The sequence below is a fragment of the Nycticebus coucang genome, chromosome 2 (genome assembly GCF_027406575.1).
Source record: "Nycticebus coucang isolate mNycCou1 chromosome 2, mNycCou1.pri, whole genome shotgun sequence".
NCBI classification, from domain to species: Eukaryota; Metazoa; Chordata; class Mammalia; order Primates; family Lorisidae; genus Nycticebus; species Nycticebus coucang.
The window spans coordinates 17,213,616-17,229,930 of record NC_069781.1 but is presented as its reverse complement, the minus strand read 5'-3'; the positions used below and the strand labels follow the sequence as shown (position 1 = coordinate 17,229,930).

The following is a 16,315-nucleotide window of genomic DNA, read 5'->3' as shown; positions in this document are numbered from 1 at the left end:
CCGGAGGTGCTATTATCATGCCCATTTTAAGGACAAGAAAAATACAGAAAGGCTAAGTGACTGGCCCAGGGTCACCCACAGAAGTGGACACACAGAAGCCACGGTCCTTAGGCAGCACAGACCGCCTCCCAGAGGACCTTTGCCATATCACATTTCCTGGGCCTCAGTTTCTCCCACATATAATAAAAAAAGTTGGATTCAATTCTAGGACCCCTTCCAACTCAATAGGCAGACAAATAACATGAAACCAAAAATCCTAAGTTGCTGTGAAATTTTCTCATTTAGGAATAAAATTTGAAACTATGCCCTTCAAAAATGAAATAATAACTCTCTATCTTGTAAAACCGCTTTAATATTAAAGTAACACATGCAAAGAGCTTAGCAGTTAAAGTGCCCAGCTCAGAGCCAGAGCTCAATAAACAGTAGTGATTATTACTCTTATGATAAAATGGGAACAACCATTTAACAATAGAGCATATTTTAATTATACACGATGTAGAATAATCAAATCTCATTCGTTTGAGGCCCCAGACCCCACAGCATAGATCGAATTGTACAGCTGAAATTATAACAACTCAAAGCTCAGAAATTACTTGTTTCCATTAGAGATCTGACAAGTCATTTCTACAATTGGTCACTGGTGGTTTCCAGATAACTGTTGGCAGTAATGAGCATTCTAAATTAAATCCAGAGACAGCCCTGCTCTGTTCTGTAAAGACAGCTGGGGAGACAGAAACATAACTGTGGAACGTCCTTCTCTCTGTGTCCTCCATCTTCTCATCTTGCATGGTATGGATTTCATTTGCTTACAAATGAATAAGGCTCTAATTCTTCTCATGATAAATGAGTGTGTTGAACAGGTAACTTGTTAAAGAGAATTGGAACTGGGAGAGTAACCTTATTTTCCTGTTACTTGACAACAAACCCCCTTTACTAACACATGAAAGACAATGCTGGAAGACATTAAACATCCAAGCCAAATTTGTCACCACGTAATCCATTCTCAGACAACTACTCTACAGTACTGGGCACAGGCTATTCACTTCATTCAACAGCAACAAAGATAAAGTCCATAAAAGGCAGTGGGAAGAATAAAGGCCTTGGAATCATTAAAAACCTGGATTCAAATCCCACCTCTGATGCTTACATATTATATGACCATAAACAAGTGTCTCCTAATCTTAAGATTCCTTGTCTATAAAATGGGGATAATACAAAATATCTCAAGAGCTGTAGCAAAGATTAAATAGGGCCCATAAATAATGCGCCTTTGACAAATGTTAGCTCTCCTCAGCTATGGAACATGATAACATCCTGACCTTCAGGATACCAGAAATATACCACACTCCCCAAAGTGAAGAATTGCCGATCCTGAATTTCGAAAAGAATTGCAGAACCCATAGCTGGCCCTTGCATAAAAGGGCTGACTGCGTGTGTATGCCACAGTCCCACAGAGAATGCCTACAGGACGTGGCCTTCCTCCTGCCTCTGGCATTACTCAGCTCACACAGTTCTCCAGAAACACACCTCTATCCTGGGTCTGGCTGGACAGCAGCAGCAGACCTGGGATGTTAGGACTAGTGATTTGGTATCTTCACTTACATTTTCAAAGTCCTTCATGTTCCGTGCTCTTGTGGGAGACACCATTTCTTCCGAAACATTTGGAAGCACTATAAAAAGGTAAAATACATAGAAAAACATCATGGCATTCAAGCTGACCAGCATTCCCATTAGGCAATAGAGCCCAGAGACAAGAAAACATGAACAGCTTCCAAAGTATACCCTATGGTACTCGCTGTCTGCTGTGACTTGCTGACTTCAGCCCAGGGAAAGCTCTAAACCTGCAGTCCCCAACCCCAGGTGGCCAACTGGCACAGGTCTGTGGCCTATTAGGAACTGGGCCGCACAGCAGATGAGCAGCGGGTGAGTGAGTGAAGCTTCATCTGTATTTCCAGCAGCTTGCCATTGCTGATTCTGTATTATGGTAAGCTGTATAATTATTTCATTATATATTACAGAGCAATAGTGGTAGAAATAAAGTGCACAATAAATGTAATTTGCTTGAAACGTCCCAAAACCATCCCCCCAACCTCCAGACCATGGAAAAAATGTTGTCTTCCATGAAACCAGTCCCTGGTACCAAAAAGGAGGACCCACTGCTCTAAACCCTTATATTTCAAATATTTACAGATTACTTAAAGTAACCCAACACACACTGTGTGTGTGAAACAATGACCCAGAAAATGCATCAGGCCTTTGACAGAGCAAACTATCCTGATATGTGCTTCCTTATTTCATAAAATTATTTTGTTGAACAGGCTATCATCTTCACATGTCAATAATTACAACAAAGCACGTCTAACTGGCTTGACAGCAGAAACTGGCAAACTTTTTCTTAAAATGCCAGACAACAAATATTTCAGGCTTTGTGGATGATACACAAAGCCTAAAATCTGTCACAACTACTCAAATCTTATCATAGCACAAAAACAGCTATAGACAATTCATAAACAAATAAGGGGGCTGTGTTCCAATTAACAGTTTATTTCCAAAGGCAGGCAATGGGCCGGAAACTGCTGACCTCTGCTTTGCAGGGAGTAAAGACTGCTAATACCCAAATTTCTCCACAACTTCTTTCATTCAACAGACACTTCCTCCATACTTACTCGGTGCCAAGCACTATCCTTATGTGCTGGGGACCCAACAGTGAAAGAGACACTGATCCTGCATCCATGAGGGTCCCAATCAAGTGGGCAAGAAGGAGAGATCAACAAACTATCACAGGCTATGCAAAGCCCTTGGCACTTCGTAGGTGCAGAATATTTGTGTGTTGAGTGAAAGAAATGGATTCATTCTTCCAGCAAGTATGTACTAAGCACCTACCTTCTGCTAGGCCCTTTGCAAGATGTGGTTACATCAGGGAATGAACCAATGGGCCAGGCATAGTGGTTCACATTTGTAATCCCAGCACTTTAAGGGCCAAGGCAGGAGCATCTTTTCAAGACCAGCCTGAGCAACACAGTGAGACCCAATCAAAAAATTTTTTAAGAATTAGCTGGCTGTGGTGGTTTATCACTGCAGTTCCAATTACTCAGGAGGCTGAGTGGGAGGATCACTTAAGCCCAGGAGTTCAAGGCTGCAGTGAACTATGATTACACCACCACACTCTAGCAAGACCCCAACTCAAAAAAAAAAAAAAAAGAAGAAGAAGAAGAAAGATGGAGCCAATATTCTAAAGGGAGGAGACAGACAATAAACAAAATAACAGGGTGATTACATACTATGTTAAAAGATGATAAATGCTGCAGGAAAAATAAAGTGGATAAAAATAGGGAATACCAGGGGTGGGGTAAGGACTGCAATTCTAAGGCAGTTCTCACTGAGAAGGTGACATCCGGGCAGACTAAAAAAAAAGGAGCCAGTTACCTGGAGGAAGAACACTCCAAGAAGCCTGAGATAGGATCACGCCTAGTGAGTCTGTATAACAGTCAACAGGCCAGTGGGCTGGACATCAACAAACAAAGGGGACAGTAGGAGAGGGGGTAAGAGAAGTGTTGGGCGACAAACCGCGTATGGTCTTGTCAGCTCATCTAAGGTCTCTGAGTGTGGTGGTTCATGCTTGTAATCCTAGCACTCTGGCAGGCCATGGCGAGAGGATTGCTTGAACTCAGGAGTTCAAGACCAGCCTGAGCAAAAGCAAGACCCCGTCTCTACTAAAAATAGAAAAACTAGCCAGGCGTTGTGACGGGTGCCTCTAGTCTCAGCTACTCAGAAAGCTGAGCCACGAGAATCCCTTGAGTCCAAGAGTTTAATGCTGCTGTGAACTACGATGCCACAGCACTCTACCCAGGGTGACAGAGTGAGATATTGTCTCAAAAAAATAAACAATAAGGACTCTGGGGAGCTGCTGGGAGAGTCTGAACTACGGAGTAGTAACGTGATTAGACTTAGGTTTCTAAAGGCTCTCTCTGGCTGCCTTGCTGAGAACAGACTGTAAGGGGTTTAGAAGAGAAACAAGGAGAAGAGTAGGGGGTTACTGAGATAATCCAGGCCAGAGATCACGGTGGTATGGACCAGAATGGTGCCAGTGTAAGTGGGTGAAAACTGGTCTGATTCTGAATATTTTAAAAGTAACCAAAAGGAATAAATGAATGAAATGAAGTGAAATATATAATGTTTAGAGAGGAAAGCACAAGTAAATCAGCCCAGTGGGAGCCAAAAAAAGCAAGTGAGCTCTGAGCTGAGGCAGGCACAGCAGATGAGAGGGACAGAGGGGTAAAAAGCCCAGGCAGAGGCTCCGAGGTGGGAGTGAGCCTAACAGTCAGAAACAACTCAGCAGAAAAGAGGCCACGAGAGTGGGTGGGGCAGACTCCAAACTAAGGACATACGGGCTTGTTTTCCTCTCTCTCAAACAGGCCAGGCCTGTGACCTGAGTCTGGAAAGCTCGTCCTCCCTTTTTCCTAACAAGGTCCCACTTGCTCTTCACGTCTCACTTTCTTGGGAAACTCTTGCCTGGCCCACTTCCTCTGTACCAGGGAAAATAATCCCTTCTCACAGAACCTTATACTTTCTCACTCCTGATGCTGATTATATATATGATTTTTCAGAATTTTGTGTGTAATTGTACTCTCATCTTTATGGTAACATGTTCAAAATTGAATCTCAGGGTCTAGCCCAGAGTCTGGCTGAATTAAGGAGCAGGCCTATCAATTTTCTCTTGCAACTGCCTATAGGCAGGAAGAATAGAGATCAGGCTTATTGGAATTTTGGAATTTTTTGTTTAAAGTAAAAATTTAATGGATTCCTAAGAAAAACCTAGGAATGACCTATAAGTTTATTCTCCAGAAATAGAGAATACCTATTGGGAATTAGAAATAGAGATTACCTATTTTGTCTGCTACAAAAATGATTTCCTTTTGCATATATCTCATCACTTTGGAGTGGAGAAGAAAAAAAAGTCAAAATATCTCTAAGATATTTCAACAAAGCAAATTATTAACACTACCCACAGAGAAACTTAAGATAGCATTCATTTTTCTCAGAAATGTAAATTACAAAGAATGCTTAGCAAGACCCAAGCTGCAAAGCCTCCTCATGTTCAGCTTAAACACAACACACTGCTTATTCATTCAGCACTGTCTCCTGTGGTCTACCAGCTATTTGTCTCCAAAGGGCAGGCCCATGCCAGAACGCTGGGCTTCAGCTGGCAAATGGAATCTAGCAGCCTGCCAGGAAGGCCTCAGTACACTAAAGCCCAGATGGCAGCTCTCCTGGGTCTCCAGCTGCTCAGCAGGGCCCTAGTACCCCTGGGCCTGGCCTAGTCACCAACTCAATGCCCAGCCTCCACAGTGTTGTTCAGTTCAGCAAACACTATCTGAATCCCTATAGGCTTAGTAGCAAGAAATAAAACTCATGAGATATGGCTGAAGGACATCATTTCCTATGAAAGGAGAAGAACAAATCAACATAGACAAAAAAATACTGACCACCTACTGTGTCAGGCCAGGGCAGACTCAGGGCCTCAGAGACAGGAAGGCCCAGTCACAAGCCTTATGGAGCTCCCCGTCTAGTGTCTACTTCTCTTGCTCCGACTCAAGAGAACGATGGGCTCCGTGTACTCACCACTACTTCCCAAGCCAGCACTGAGGTTGATGCCATCCAGGTCATCTGGTACATGGGGAACAAGACCACTAGGAGAGAACACATGCGTGAGAGATAAGCTAGCATCTCAACAAGAGAGACTGCTGAGCCTGCCAGGACTGCACATGGTCACCGGGCCACAGCCAGGAAAGACAGGCATGCAGCTCAGCTACCTGGAAGGCCTGAAACACAGAGGTTAAGAATTCAGGCCATGGGGCTGCCAGCCTTAACACTGGGTGGCTGAGTGACCGTCAGCAAAGTCACGCATTCACATGTTCATACATCAAATGTCTGCATGCCAAATATGTGCTAGGTGCAGAGCTACTGTGCCAAGTACTAATACAGGCTGCGTCACTTTCTTAATCTGTTACAACACGGATATCACTCTACCATAAAAATTAAATTAGTTCCAAGACATGATTGCAAGAGGGACTTTACCTAACAATTGCAATCAGTGTAACCTGGCTTATTGTACCCTCAATGAATCCCCAACAATAAAAAAAAAAAAATTAAATTAGTTCCTATATGTATACACTTAACACATAATAACTGCTCAACAAAGGGCATCTGTTGTTTTATTATTATTACTGCTAATATGCCTATCACAACTTCTGGGATTTGAGTACCAATTCAGAGCTTTAAGAATGTCAAACAGGGCGGCGCCTGTGGTTCAACGGAGTAGGGCGCCAGCCCCATATACTGGAGTGGCGGGTTCAAACCCAGCCCCGGCCAAAAACTGCAAACAAACAACAAAAAAAAAGTCAATCAAAAATGCAAAATTCACTTATCCAAGAAGTTGTACTGGTTGAATCATGTAAATAGGTTCAATAAGGATCTGGAGACAGTGACAGAAAACTGAACCAGAATTGGAGGTACGGTTTGACACGAAAGGCGCTATGCTGGATTCTATTCTAAGCTCTGCCATGTACTTCTCTGAACCCTCACTTCCTTCAGCTGTAAACGGAGAACAGCAGCTATTTCATAGAGTAATTGGCAATTAAACAAGACACAGCAAGGCACTGGCATAGAGTGGGTACTCCATAAATGGGAGCAAGATATCATTATCACCTTGAAATACACAATGCTTTACAATTTATAAAAGATTTACCATCATTAGAACTGTCCAATTCCCTAAGGGTCCACACATTTTTCAAAGGAAGGCTCTGAGGCCCAGACACTTTCAGTGTTCTATCCAGAGTCACAGGGGAGTTAAGTGGAGAACTGACTCCAGAGTCCTGGCCTTGCGTGCCTAACCCCAACTCGTGTTTCCCTGTTTACACCACAAAATAGGAGTTAAAAGCAGTTCACTGTGACTTCTTGGCAGAGCGTTCTCTCCATACCTCCAAATCCAAATCCATCTGCTCCTAGAACAATTTTGCCTGATCACCAAGCTTTGGAGTTGGAATGGACTTTCAAGATTAAGAACGAGCAAAAAGGGCGGCGCCTGTGGCTCAGTCGGTAAGGCGCCGGCCCCATATACGGAGGGTAGCCGGTTCCAACCCGGCCTCGGCTGAACTGAACCAAAAAATAGCCGAGCATTGTGGCGGGCGCCTGTAGTCCCAGCTACTCGGGAGGCTGAGGCAAGAGAATCGCCTGGGCCCCAGAGTTGGAGGTTGCTGTGAGCTGTGTGAGGCCACGGCACTCTACCGAGGGCCATAAAGTGAGACTCTGTCTCTACAAAAAAAAAAAAAAAAAAAGAACGAGCAAAAAATTAGAACCATCATAAAATCCCAACATCAGGAAAGCAATCACATAAAATGTGTCTTAGCAGATAACTGAAAAACTTAAACTGAATATGTCCTCAATTAAGACAACATATACAGTACATACACACTAAAGTCACCTCAAATCCTTCTGGGAAGTAGGTAAGTTACTGGCATATAACAAGACAAAAAATATATATTGAAATATTAAAAATCATCATTTGTAGGGAAATGAGAAATGCTTTCTTCCTTTTTAATGTTCTATAATTCCTAATTTCTTCCAATAAGCATCACTACAAGGACAAAGTCCATTTTCTAAACTGCATTTTAAATATTAAAACCAAGTTCAACCACCTCCTTTTACTAATAGTGAGCCCAATGTCACACACACACACACACACACACACACCAGGTTAAGCGCCAAATTTACCTTAGAGTCTGGTCCTCCATTCTCAATCTCCATTACAACCACTAAATTAACTCCTCCTGGTTGAGATGGCCTATCAATAGCTCATGCCAAGATCAACCACAGCTGAGAACTTCTAGCAGACAACACCAAAGATTTTGGTCTTAGACAAGCTTCCAGGAAAGATGTTTGAAAAATAACATCTGACATCCCAACTCTTACCGAAATTACTATGTAATACAGAAATTCCTGCCTGCTTCTTGCCAAATTTCTACTTGGACTTACCCACTTCTAAATGCCATGAATCTTTGTCACCCACACCCTCCAGTCAGTACCAACCACGCCACCAGCCCAAGCAAGTCCCTCTTCCCATCATGATCCTCCACTTTTAGACTTGTAATTAGGGCTGGGGCCTCAAGGAGAACCACAAGGAATAAAAAACAATGTAATCAAAAGAAGACGGCTTAGATTCGATTTTATCACTGTACAGATGAGAAGACTGAGACCCAGAAAGGGCAAAGAATTTACTTCCTCAGAATCACAAAGGATAAGTGTCCAAGGTGAGACCAAATTCCGAGTCCCAGTGCCCTTTCCACTTGCTAACTCCAGGCACTAAAGTGCACCATGGAGTGCCAGTTTCCTCACGTGCAAAGGACAGGAGGATCCAAAGGAACCTCCCCTGTCTGGGAACCCAGGCAGCACAGGAGCCACACTCAGGACAAGACAGGAAGCCTCCCCTTCACCAGAGCCCTCTGAAGCTGGTGCTACTTTTTAAATGTTGCATTTTTAAAATGAGGAAACAGAGGCCAGGAAAAGTTAATAGGCTAGAAGGAAACTCCAAGCTGGCTTGACTTCAAACCTCATGCTCTGAACCTCTACAGCACCCTGGTGCCCCAAACGCCTTCCTCCCGGGGGTGGTGGTGAGGCAGAGGGTTTCCAGCACCCAGCACCGCCGCAGCCATCACGGCTGCTGTTTGTCAACCATCTGCCGTGTGAATGAATGGCCCTCCCTGAGCTTCACCACCTCACCCTTCTGACCTGCTCAACTGCCACCCAAAGGGAGTGACCTCTTTCTGTGCCCATATATGCCAACAAGTGTGCCTTCACAGCACAAGACCCAATAAGGACTAAGTATTTCACTGATAAAGTGTTACGAGGGCAAGGATGGGACTGGACACCGCAGTCAGAAAATTACACCAACAAGCACACTTTTGTGTGTGTTTTAACAGTTCCTTTTTCATGCTATGTTGTTATTCTTACAGAAGAAATACATATATACAAAAGGACAGATAACGCTAAAGCTCTCCTTAGCTACTCCTCACTCCCACCTTAGTGCCCATATTAGAGGTCATCACTATTGCCAAAAAGACCTGCACGGTGGGAGGACTGCTTGAGGACAAAAGTTCAAGACCAGCCTGGGCAACACAGCAAAACTCCATCTCTACAAAAAAATTTTTTTAAATTAGCCAGGTGTGATGGCATGTGCCTATAATAGCTATTCAGGAGACTGAGGCAGGAGCACCACTTCAGCCCACGAACTCGAGACTGCAGTAACCTATGACTGGGTCATGATACTCCCTTCAGCCTGGGCAACAGAATAAGACCCTGTCTCTAAAAGGGGAAAAAAAAAAAGACCTGTATCCTGCCAGACCTTTTTCTGTAAATTCACAGACGTGGTTTTAATTTTGTGGCTTAAAAATAAAACAAATACAATCAAACTACATGCATTATCCCACAACATCTGTACTATGTCCTAACAAAGCTTTCACGACAGTACAAACAGATCTGTCTCAATGTTTTTAAATCCTACAAAGCATTCTACAGCAGTGTTCTCCAAACTTTACTGACCGTGATCCACGGAATATATTACGGTTAATCCCTGAAATGTTTTCTACTCTGCTGTAGTTTTCTAAATCCTGGTTGCAACTTACTAAATTGAATTTCATACGCTACCAATGGGCCACAAACAATCTGAAAGACACTTTTGAAAGGATATGTATTCACCCAATCCCCTACTGATAGTAATTCAATTTGTTTCCAAGTTTTTCTTTTACAATTTTGTATGAATATCCTTATACAAGTCTCATTGTGCACATGTATGAGGATTTCTCTAGAACAGATAATGAGAAGTGAAATGGCAGGGTCAAAACATTTTTAACGTTTTGGACAGATGGGCACAGTGGCGCCCACTTGTAATCTTAGTACTCTGGGAAGCCAAAGCAGGAGGATTCCTTGAGCTCAGAAGTTCAAAACCCAGACTGAGCAAGAGCAAGACCCAATCTTTACTAAAAATAGAAAAGTTAGCAGGGCATTGTATCAGCTGCCTATAGTCCCAGCTACAGAGGGGGGCTGAGGCAGGAGGATGGCTTGAACCCAGGAGTCTGAGGCTGATGTGAGCTAGGTTGATGCCATGGCACTCGACCTCAGGGCAACAGAGTGAGACTGTCTCAAAAAACAAACAAATACAACAACAAGATATTCATGGTTTTTTTTTTATTTTCTTTTTTTTGTAGAGACAGAGTCTCACTTTATGGCCCTCTGTAGAGTGCCGTGGCCTCACACAGCTCACAGCAACCTCCAACTCCTGGGCTTAAGCGATTCTCTTGCCTCAGCCTCCCGAGCAGCTGGGACTACAGGAGCCCGCCACAACGCCCAGCTATTTTTTGGTTGCAGTTTGGCCGGGCCGGGTTTGAACCCGCCACTCTCGGTACATGGGGCCGGCGCCCTACCGACTGAGCCACAGGCGCCGCCCAAGATATTCATGTTTTAAATGGGTAAAGGATTTGAACAGACCTTACTCCAAAGAAAATACACAAATGGCTACCAAACACATGAAAATATGCTCAACACATCAGTAACCATTAGGGAAATATAATCAATACCACAATAAGATACTGTGTCATACGCCCCAACGATGGCTATCATCAAAATGACAGACGATAAAAAGGACTGTTGAGCATATGGAGAAATTAGTACCCCATGGACTACCAGTGGTAATGTAAATGGTACAGCCCCCTTGGAAAAGAGCTGGGCGATTCCACTCCTAGTTATATGGCCAAGCAAAAGGAAGACAAGTCCACACAAAAACCCACACATGAACAAACATTCATAGCAGCATCATTCGTAACAGACAAAAGTAGAAATGACCCAAATGTGCATCAATATGAATGAATAACATCTATAACTTGGTAAATACGTATAATGGAATATCTGGCCATAAACAGGAATGAATACTATCAAAATGTAATAATAGTGTTGGTGAGAACACAGAGAAATTGGAACCGCTGTGCACCATTGGATGAAATGTAAAGCTGAGAACAGTGTGGTAGTTCCTAAAAAAAAAAAGAAAATTAGGGCTCAGCATGGTGGCTCATGCTTGTAATCCTAAGCACTCTGAGAGGCCAAGGTGGGATGATCACTTAAGGTCAGGACTTCAAGATCAGCCAGAGCAAAAGCAAGACCCCATCTTTACTAAAAATAGAAAATCTAGCCAGGCATTGTGGCCGGCACCTGTAGTCCTGGCTACTTGGAAGGCTAAGGCAAGAGGGGCTTAAGCCCAAGAGATTGAAGTTGCTGTGAGCTATGAGGATGCCACAGTACTCTAGCCAGGGCAACAGAGTGAGACTCAATCTGAAAAAAAAAAAAAAAACAATAGAAAATTAGCTGAGCATGGTGGTGTACACCTATAGTCCCAGGTACTCAGGAGGCTGAGGCAGGAAGATCACTTGAGCCCAAGAGTTTGAAGTTGCAGTGAGCTATGAAGATGCCACTGCACTCTAATTAGGGCAACAGAGCAAGACTCTGGCTCAAAAAAAAAGAAAGAGGCTCGGTGCCTGTAGCTCAGCGGCTAGGGTGCCAGCCATATACACCGAAGCTGGTAGGTTCGAATCCAGCCCGGGCCTGCCAGACAACAATGACAACTACAACTAAAAAAATACCCGGGCATTGTGGCGGGCGCCTGTTGTCCCAGCTACTTGGGAGGCTGAGGCAAGAGAATCTCTTAAGCCCAAGAGTTTGAGGTTGCTGTGAGCTGTGACGCCACGGCATTCTACCCAGGGTGACGTAGTGAGACTCTGTCTCAAAAAAAAAAAAAAAGAGAGAGAGAGAGAGAAATAAAATTACCATTACCATATGATCCAGCAATTCCACTACTTCCAGGAATATGCCCAAACTGAAAGCATGGTTTTGAAAAGATATTGTATACCCATATTCACAGCACCATTATTCACAATCACTAAAATATGGAAGCAGCCCAAGTGTGCAGTGCAAACTGTGATATACACATACAATGAAACATTATTCAGCCTTTAAAAGGAAGGAAATTCTAACACATGCTACAACACAGATGAACCTTGAAGACATTATGCTAAGTGAAATAAGCCAGTCACAAGAAGAGGACTACTACACATATAACTCCATCTATATGAGGTACTTAGAGTAGTCAAAATCAGAGAGACAGTTACCCAGGGTTGAGAGGAAGAATACACAATTACTGTTTAATAGGTACAGATTTTCAGTTTTATAAGATGAGAACAGTTATGGAGCTCTTTTTCCGGCTGGAACCATGGAGGGTGTGGAAGAGAAGAAAAAGAAGGTTCCTGCTGTGCCAGAAACCCTTAAGAAAAAGCGAAAGAATTTCACAGAGCTGAAGATCAAGCGTCTGAGAAAGAAGTGTGCCCAAAAGATGCTTCGAAAGGCCAAGGAGGAAGCTTATCTATGAAAAAGCTAAGCATCATCATAAAGAATATAGGCAAATGTACAGAATTGAGATTCGGATGGCGAGGAAGGCAAGAAAAGCTGGCAACTTCTATGTACCTGCAGAACCAAAATTGGCATTTGTCATCAGGATCAGAGGTATGTACCAATGGCGTGAATCCAAAGGTCCAAAAGGTGTTGCAGCTTCTTTGCCTTCACCAGATCTTCAATGGAACTTTTGTTAAGCTCAACAAGGCTTCCATTAACATGCTGAACCTTGATTGTAGAACATGATTATAGAATCGTATATTGCATGGGGGTACCCAAATCTGAAGTCAGTAAATGAGCTAATCTACAAGCGTGGTTATGGCAAAATCAGTAAGAAACTAATAGCGTTGACCGATAACAGTTTGACTGCGCGATCTCTTGGTAAATATGGCATCATCTGCATGGAGGATCTGATTCATGAGATCTATACTGTTGGAAAACGCTTCAAAGAAGCAAATAACTTCTTGTGGCCCTTTAAGTTATCATCTCCACAGGGGAATGAAGAAAAAAACAACCTACTTTGTAGAAGGTAGAGATGCTGGTAACAGGGAAGACCAAATCAATAGGCTTATTAGAAGAATGAACTAAGGTATCTGCCCTGATTGTTTTTGTAATCTGGTCAGTTAATAAACAGTGACTGCTTTCAAATTGGAAAAAAAAAAAAAAGTTATGGAGATGAGTGGTTCAGACAACTGAACAATACACTTAAAAATAGTTAAGAAGGGGCGGCACCTGTGGCTCAAAGGAGTAGGGCGCCGGCCCCATATACCGGAGGTGGCGGGTTCAAACCCAGCCCCAGCCAAAAAAAAATTGTTAAGATGGTAAATTTTATGTTCTGAAGTACTAAAACATGTTACAACATGGATGAACCTGATAAAAGTCTACGTACTACAAGATCCCATTCATGTGAAATGTCCAGGGTAGGCAAATCTGTAGGGACAGTAGATGGTGGCTACCTAGGGCTGAGGTGGGGTCAGAGACTGCTCAGGAGCACCCACAGTTTCTTTTTTGGATACTGAAAATGTTCTAAAATTAGATTATGGTGATGGTTATACAATTCTGAAAATATACTAAAAATCACTACTTTAAATGGGTGAACTTTATGCCATGTAAATTATACCTCAATAAAGCTGTTAAAAACCATACACAGAGGCACATTTTTAATATTAACATAGGTAATATCAAATCGTGTTCCAGAAAGATTATACTAGCTGACACCTTGTACACTTTTTCACAGCAATTACTAAGCCGCATGTGAATACTAAATATGGAGACTGTATTTGGATTGTATTTATTTTTTCAAACAGAGACTGAACAAAATTGATTCATTCAACAAACACTTGTCAAGCTTCAACTATATGTCAAACATGTTCCAGATGCTAAAGATACAATGCAGAATGAACCAGCCATGCTCCCTACCCTGAGCTTACACTGGTGATGGGGAGTGTTCTCCCCAAACCTCACAGCCCAAGGGGACTCCATCCATCAGCCCTCCTACCACCACTAAACCTTCATCAGAAATTTCATTCCACCATCCTCTTTCTTGACCTCCTTCTACAAAAAGTCCATGAAGGCACTCTCTTCCCAAGAGAATACAAACTGTGTTTATAGGAAAATGTTTCTTTTTGGTCCGCTCCTAACCAGACAGCAAACACTTAATACCCATGTGACGGAGGAAGCTATGGATGAACAAGCCTGGGCGGGCCTCAGCAAGCTCACAGTTTGGGAGAAGCAAGACTCCTAGGCACAAAAGCAAAGGGGCAGATCCAGGGATGCAGTCACAGGGGATTCTGTCCAAGACAGAAAGCATCCAGGTAACAGTGTAACTAAATAGCTAACATTTAGTGCACTCCCAAGTAGGTGCCAGGCAGCACTTAATTAATGTGCACAATCTCACTTCATCTGCTCAGCCACCAGTAGAGGAAACTGAAGCTTGAAGTGTTAAATGAATCACTCGGAGCAACACATCTAGTAATTGGCTGAACCAGGATTCATATCCACTTACCTTGACTACAAAGCCCAGGTTTTTGCATCCCACCAGGCAGGACTTAATAAAGGGCCTTCATTTGGGCAAAGTCCCTGGGATCAGAATCTGAGTCTAAATCCCTCAGGGTTGGAGCTGTGTGGGGCACCCACTGGTTGTCAGGTTTGGGGGGAATGACACAATGACTTAACAAGTCTAAGGCCAAACCAGACTCCAGGCTGGTCTTTAAAACTGAGGCTTGGAAATTACCAAACAGATGAGTTCTCAACAAGTACTAAACAAACAAAAAAAAAGGTATGATTGGCTCGGCGCCTATGGCTCAAGCGGCTAAGGCGCAAGCCACATACACCTGGCCTGGCACGTTCGAATCCAGCCCGGCCCATCAAACAACAATGACGGCTGCAACCAAAAAGAAGAAAAGAAAAAAAAAAATAGCTGGGCATTGTGGTGGACACCTGTAGTCCCAGCTACTTGGGAGGCAGAGGCAGGACAATCACTTGAGCCCAGGAGCTGGAGGTTGCTGTGTGCTGTGATGCCACAGCACTCTACCCAGAGTGACAGCTTGAGGCTCTGTCTCAAAAAAAAAAAAAAAAAAGATAGGTATGATTTTATTTTCGGGAATTTGCTCTTCCATTGTGATCACCTAATGGAGACTCTGTCTCTCTCAGGGTATTTCTTCCATTCTTTAAGGGCCAGTTCAATTGCCAGGCGCTCTGTCAAATTTCCTCTTAGTCAGAATTGGTTCAAGAACCATCAGAAGGTGCGATAGGCTACTAAGAGCCAGGCTTTGGAATCAATAAGCCAGGATTTAAATCCTGATTCAGTCGCTGTTTGTGTGATCCCAGTCCATTTGCTTCACCTCTATGAGCTTCAGAGTCTCCTGTGAAAAGGAGATGATATCATCACCTCGAAAGAGCACTGCTTATTCAGTGATTTAACAAATAGTCACTGAGCCCCTATTATGTGCCAGATACCAGGTTAGGAACTGGGGTTACAAAAGATGTAGAAAGTACAGTCCCTGTTCGAAAATGGGTCACAGTCTGTGACAGATAGTTAATAGTCAGCACCTGCACTGCCCACCACAGGAGACATCAGCCACATGCACTTAGTAAGCACTAGAAATGTGGTTAGTGCAAATCGAGAAATGCTGTAAGTATAAAATTAATACTGATTTCAAAGACTTAGTAAGATTAAAAAAAACAATGTAAAATACTCAATAATTTTTTTTACTGATTATAAATTAGAATGATAATAATATATGAAGATATTAAGTTAAATAAAATGTATTGTTAATTTTTTTTTTTTGAGACAGAGTCTCACTATGTCATCCTCAGTAGAGTGCTGTGGCGTCACAGCTCACAGCAACCTCAAACTCTTGGACTTAAGAGATTCTCTTGCCTCAGCCTCCCAAGTAGCTGGGACTATAGGCGCCCGCCACAACACCCACCTCTTTTTGTTGTTGTTGTTGTTGCAGTTGTTTAGCTGCCTGGGCCAGGTTTGAACCCACCAGCACTATAACCACTGTGCTATGGGCACCAAGCCAATTCTATTTTTCGTTTTAATTTTTTTAATGTGGCAATTAGAAAAAAATTTTTTTTTTTTTGGACACAGAGTCTCACTTTGTCGCCCTCAGTAGAGTGCTGTGGCATAGTCATAGCTCACAGCAACCTCAAACTCTTGGGCTCAAAGCAATTCTCTTGCCTCAGCCTCCCTGGTAACTGGGACTACAGGCGCCCACCACAGCGCCCAGCTATTGTTTTCTTAGAGACGGGGGTCTCACTCTTCCTTGGGTTGGTCTCGAACTCCTGAGTTCAGACAATCCACACACCTCAGCCTCCT

At 43.1% G+C, this 16,315-nt stretch overlaps 1 protein-coding gene across 6 annotated transcripts in view; it reads right to left on the bottom strand.

Annotated features, from left to right (window-relative positions):
* Nucleotides 1-16,315, bottom strand: part of CDK5RAP2 (CDK5 regulatory subunit associated protein 2) — a 209,783-nt gene that overhangs the window by 190,449 nt on the left and 3,019 nt on the right. For 5 of the 6 annotated variants that reach the window (XR_008374822.1, XM_053564215.1, XM_053564233.1 and 2 more), the window contains exons 2-3: nt 5,623-5,690; nt 1,603-1,670 (exon numbers count right to left, since the gene is read on the bottom strand). Coding sequence is in view for 4 of the 6 variants with exons in the window: in XM_053564215.1 (XP_053420190.1) it covers nt 1,603-1,670; nt 5,623-5,690 (136 nt within the window). In the remaining 2 variants the exon portion in view is untranslated. Of the gene's footprint in view, nt 1-1,602; nt 1,671-5,622; nt 5,691-16,315 lie in introns of those variants that run through there. The other variant, XM_053564253.1, reaches the window with a different exon arrangement.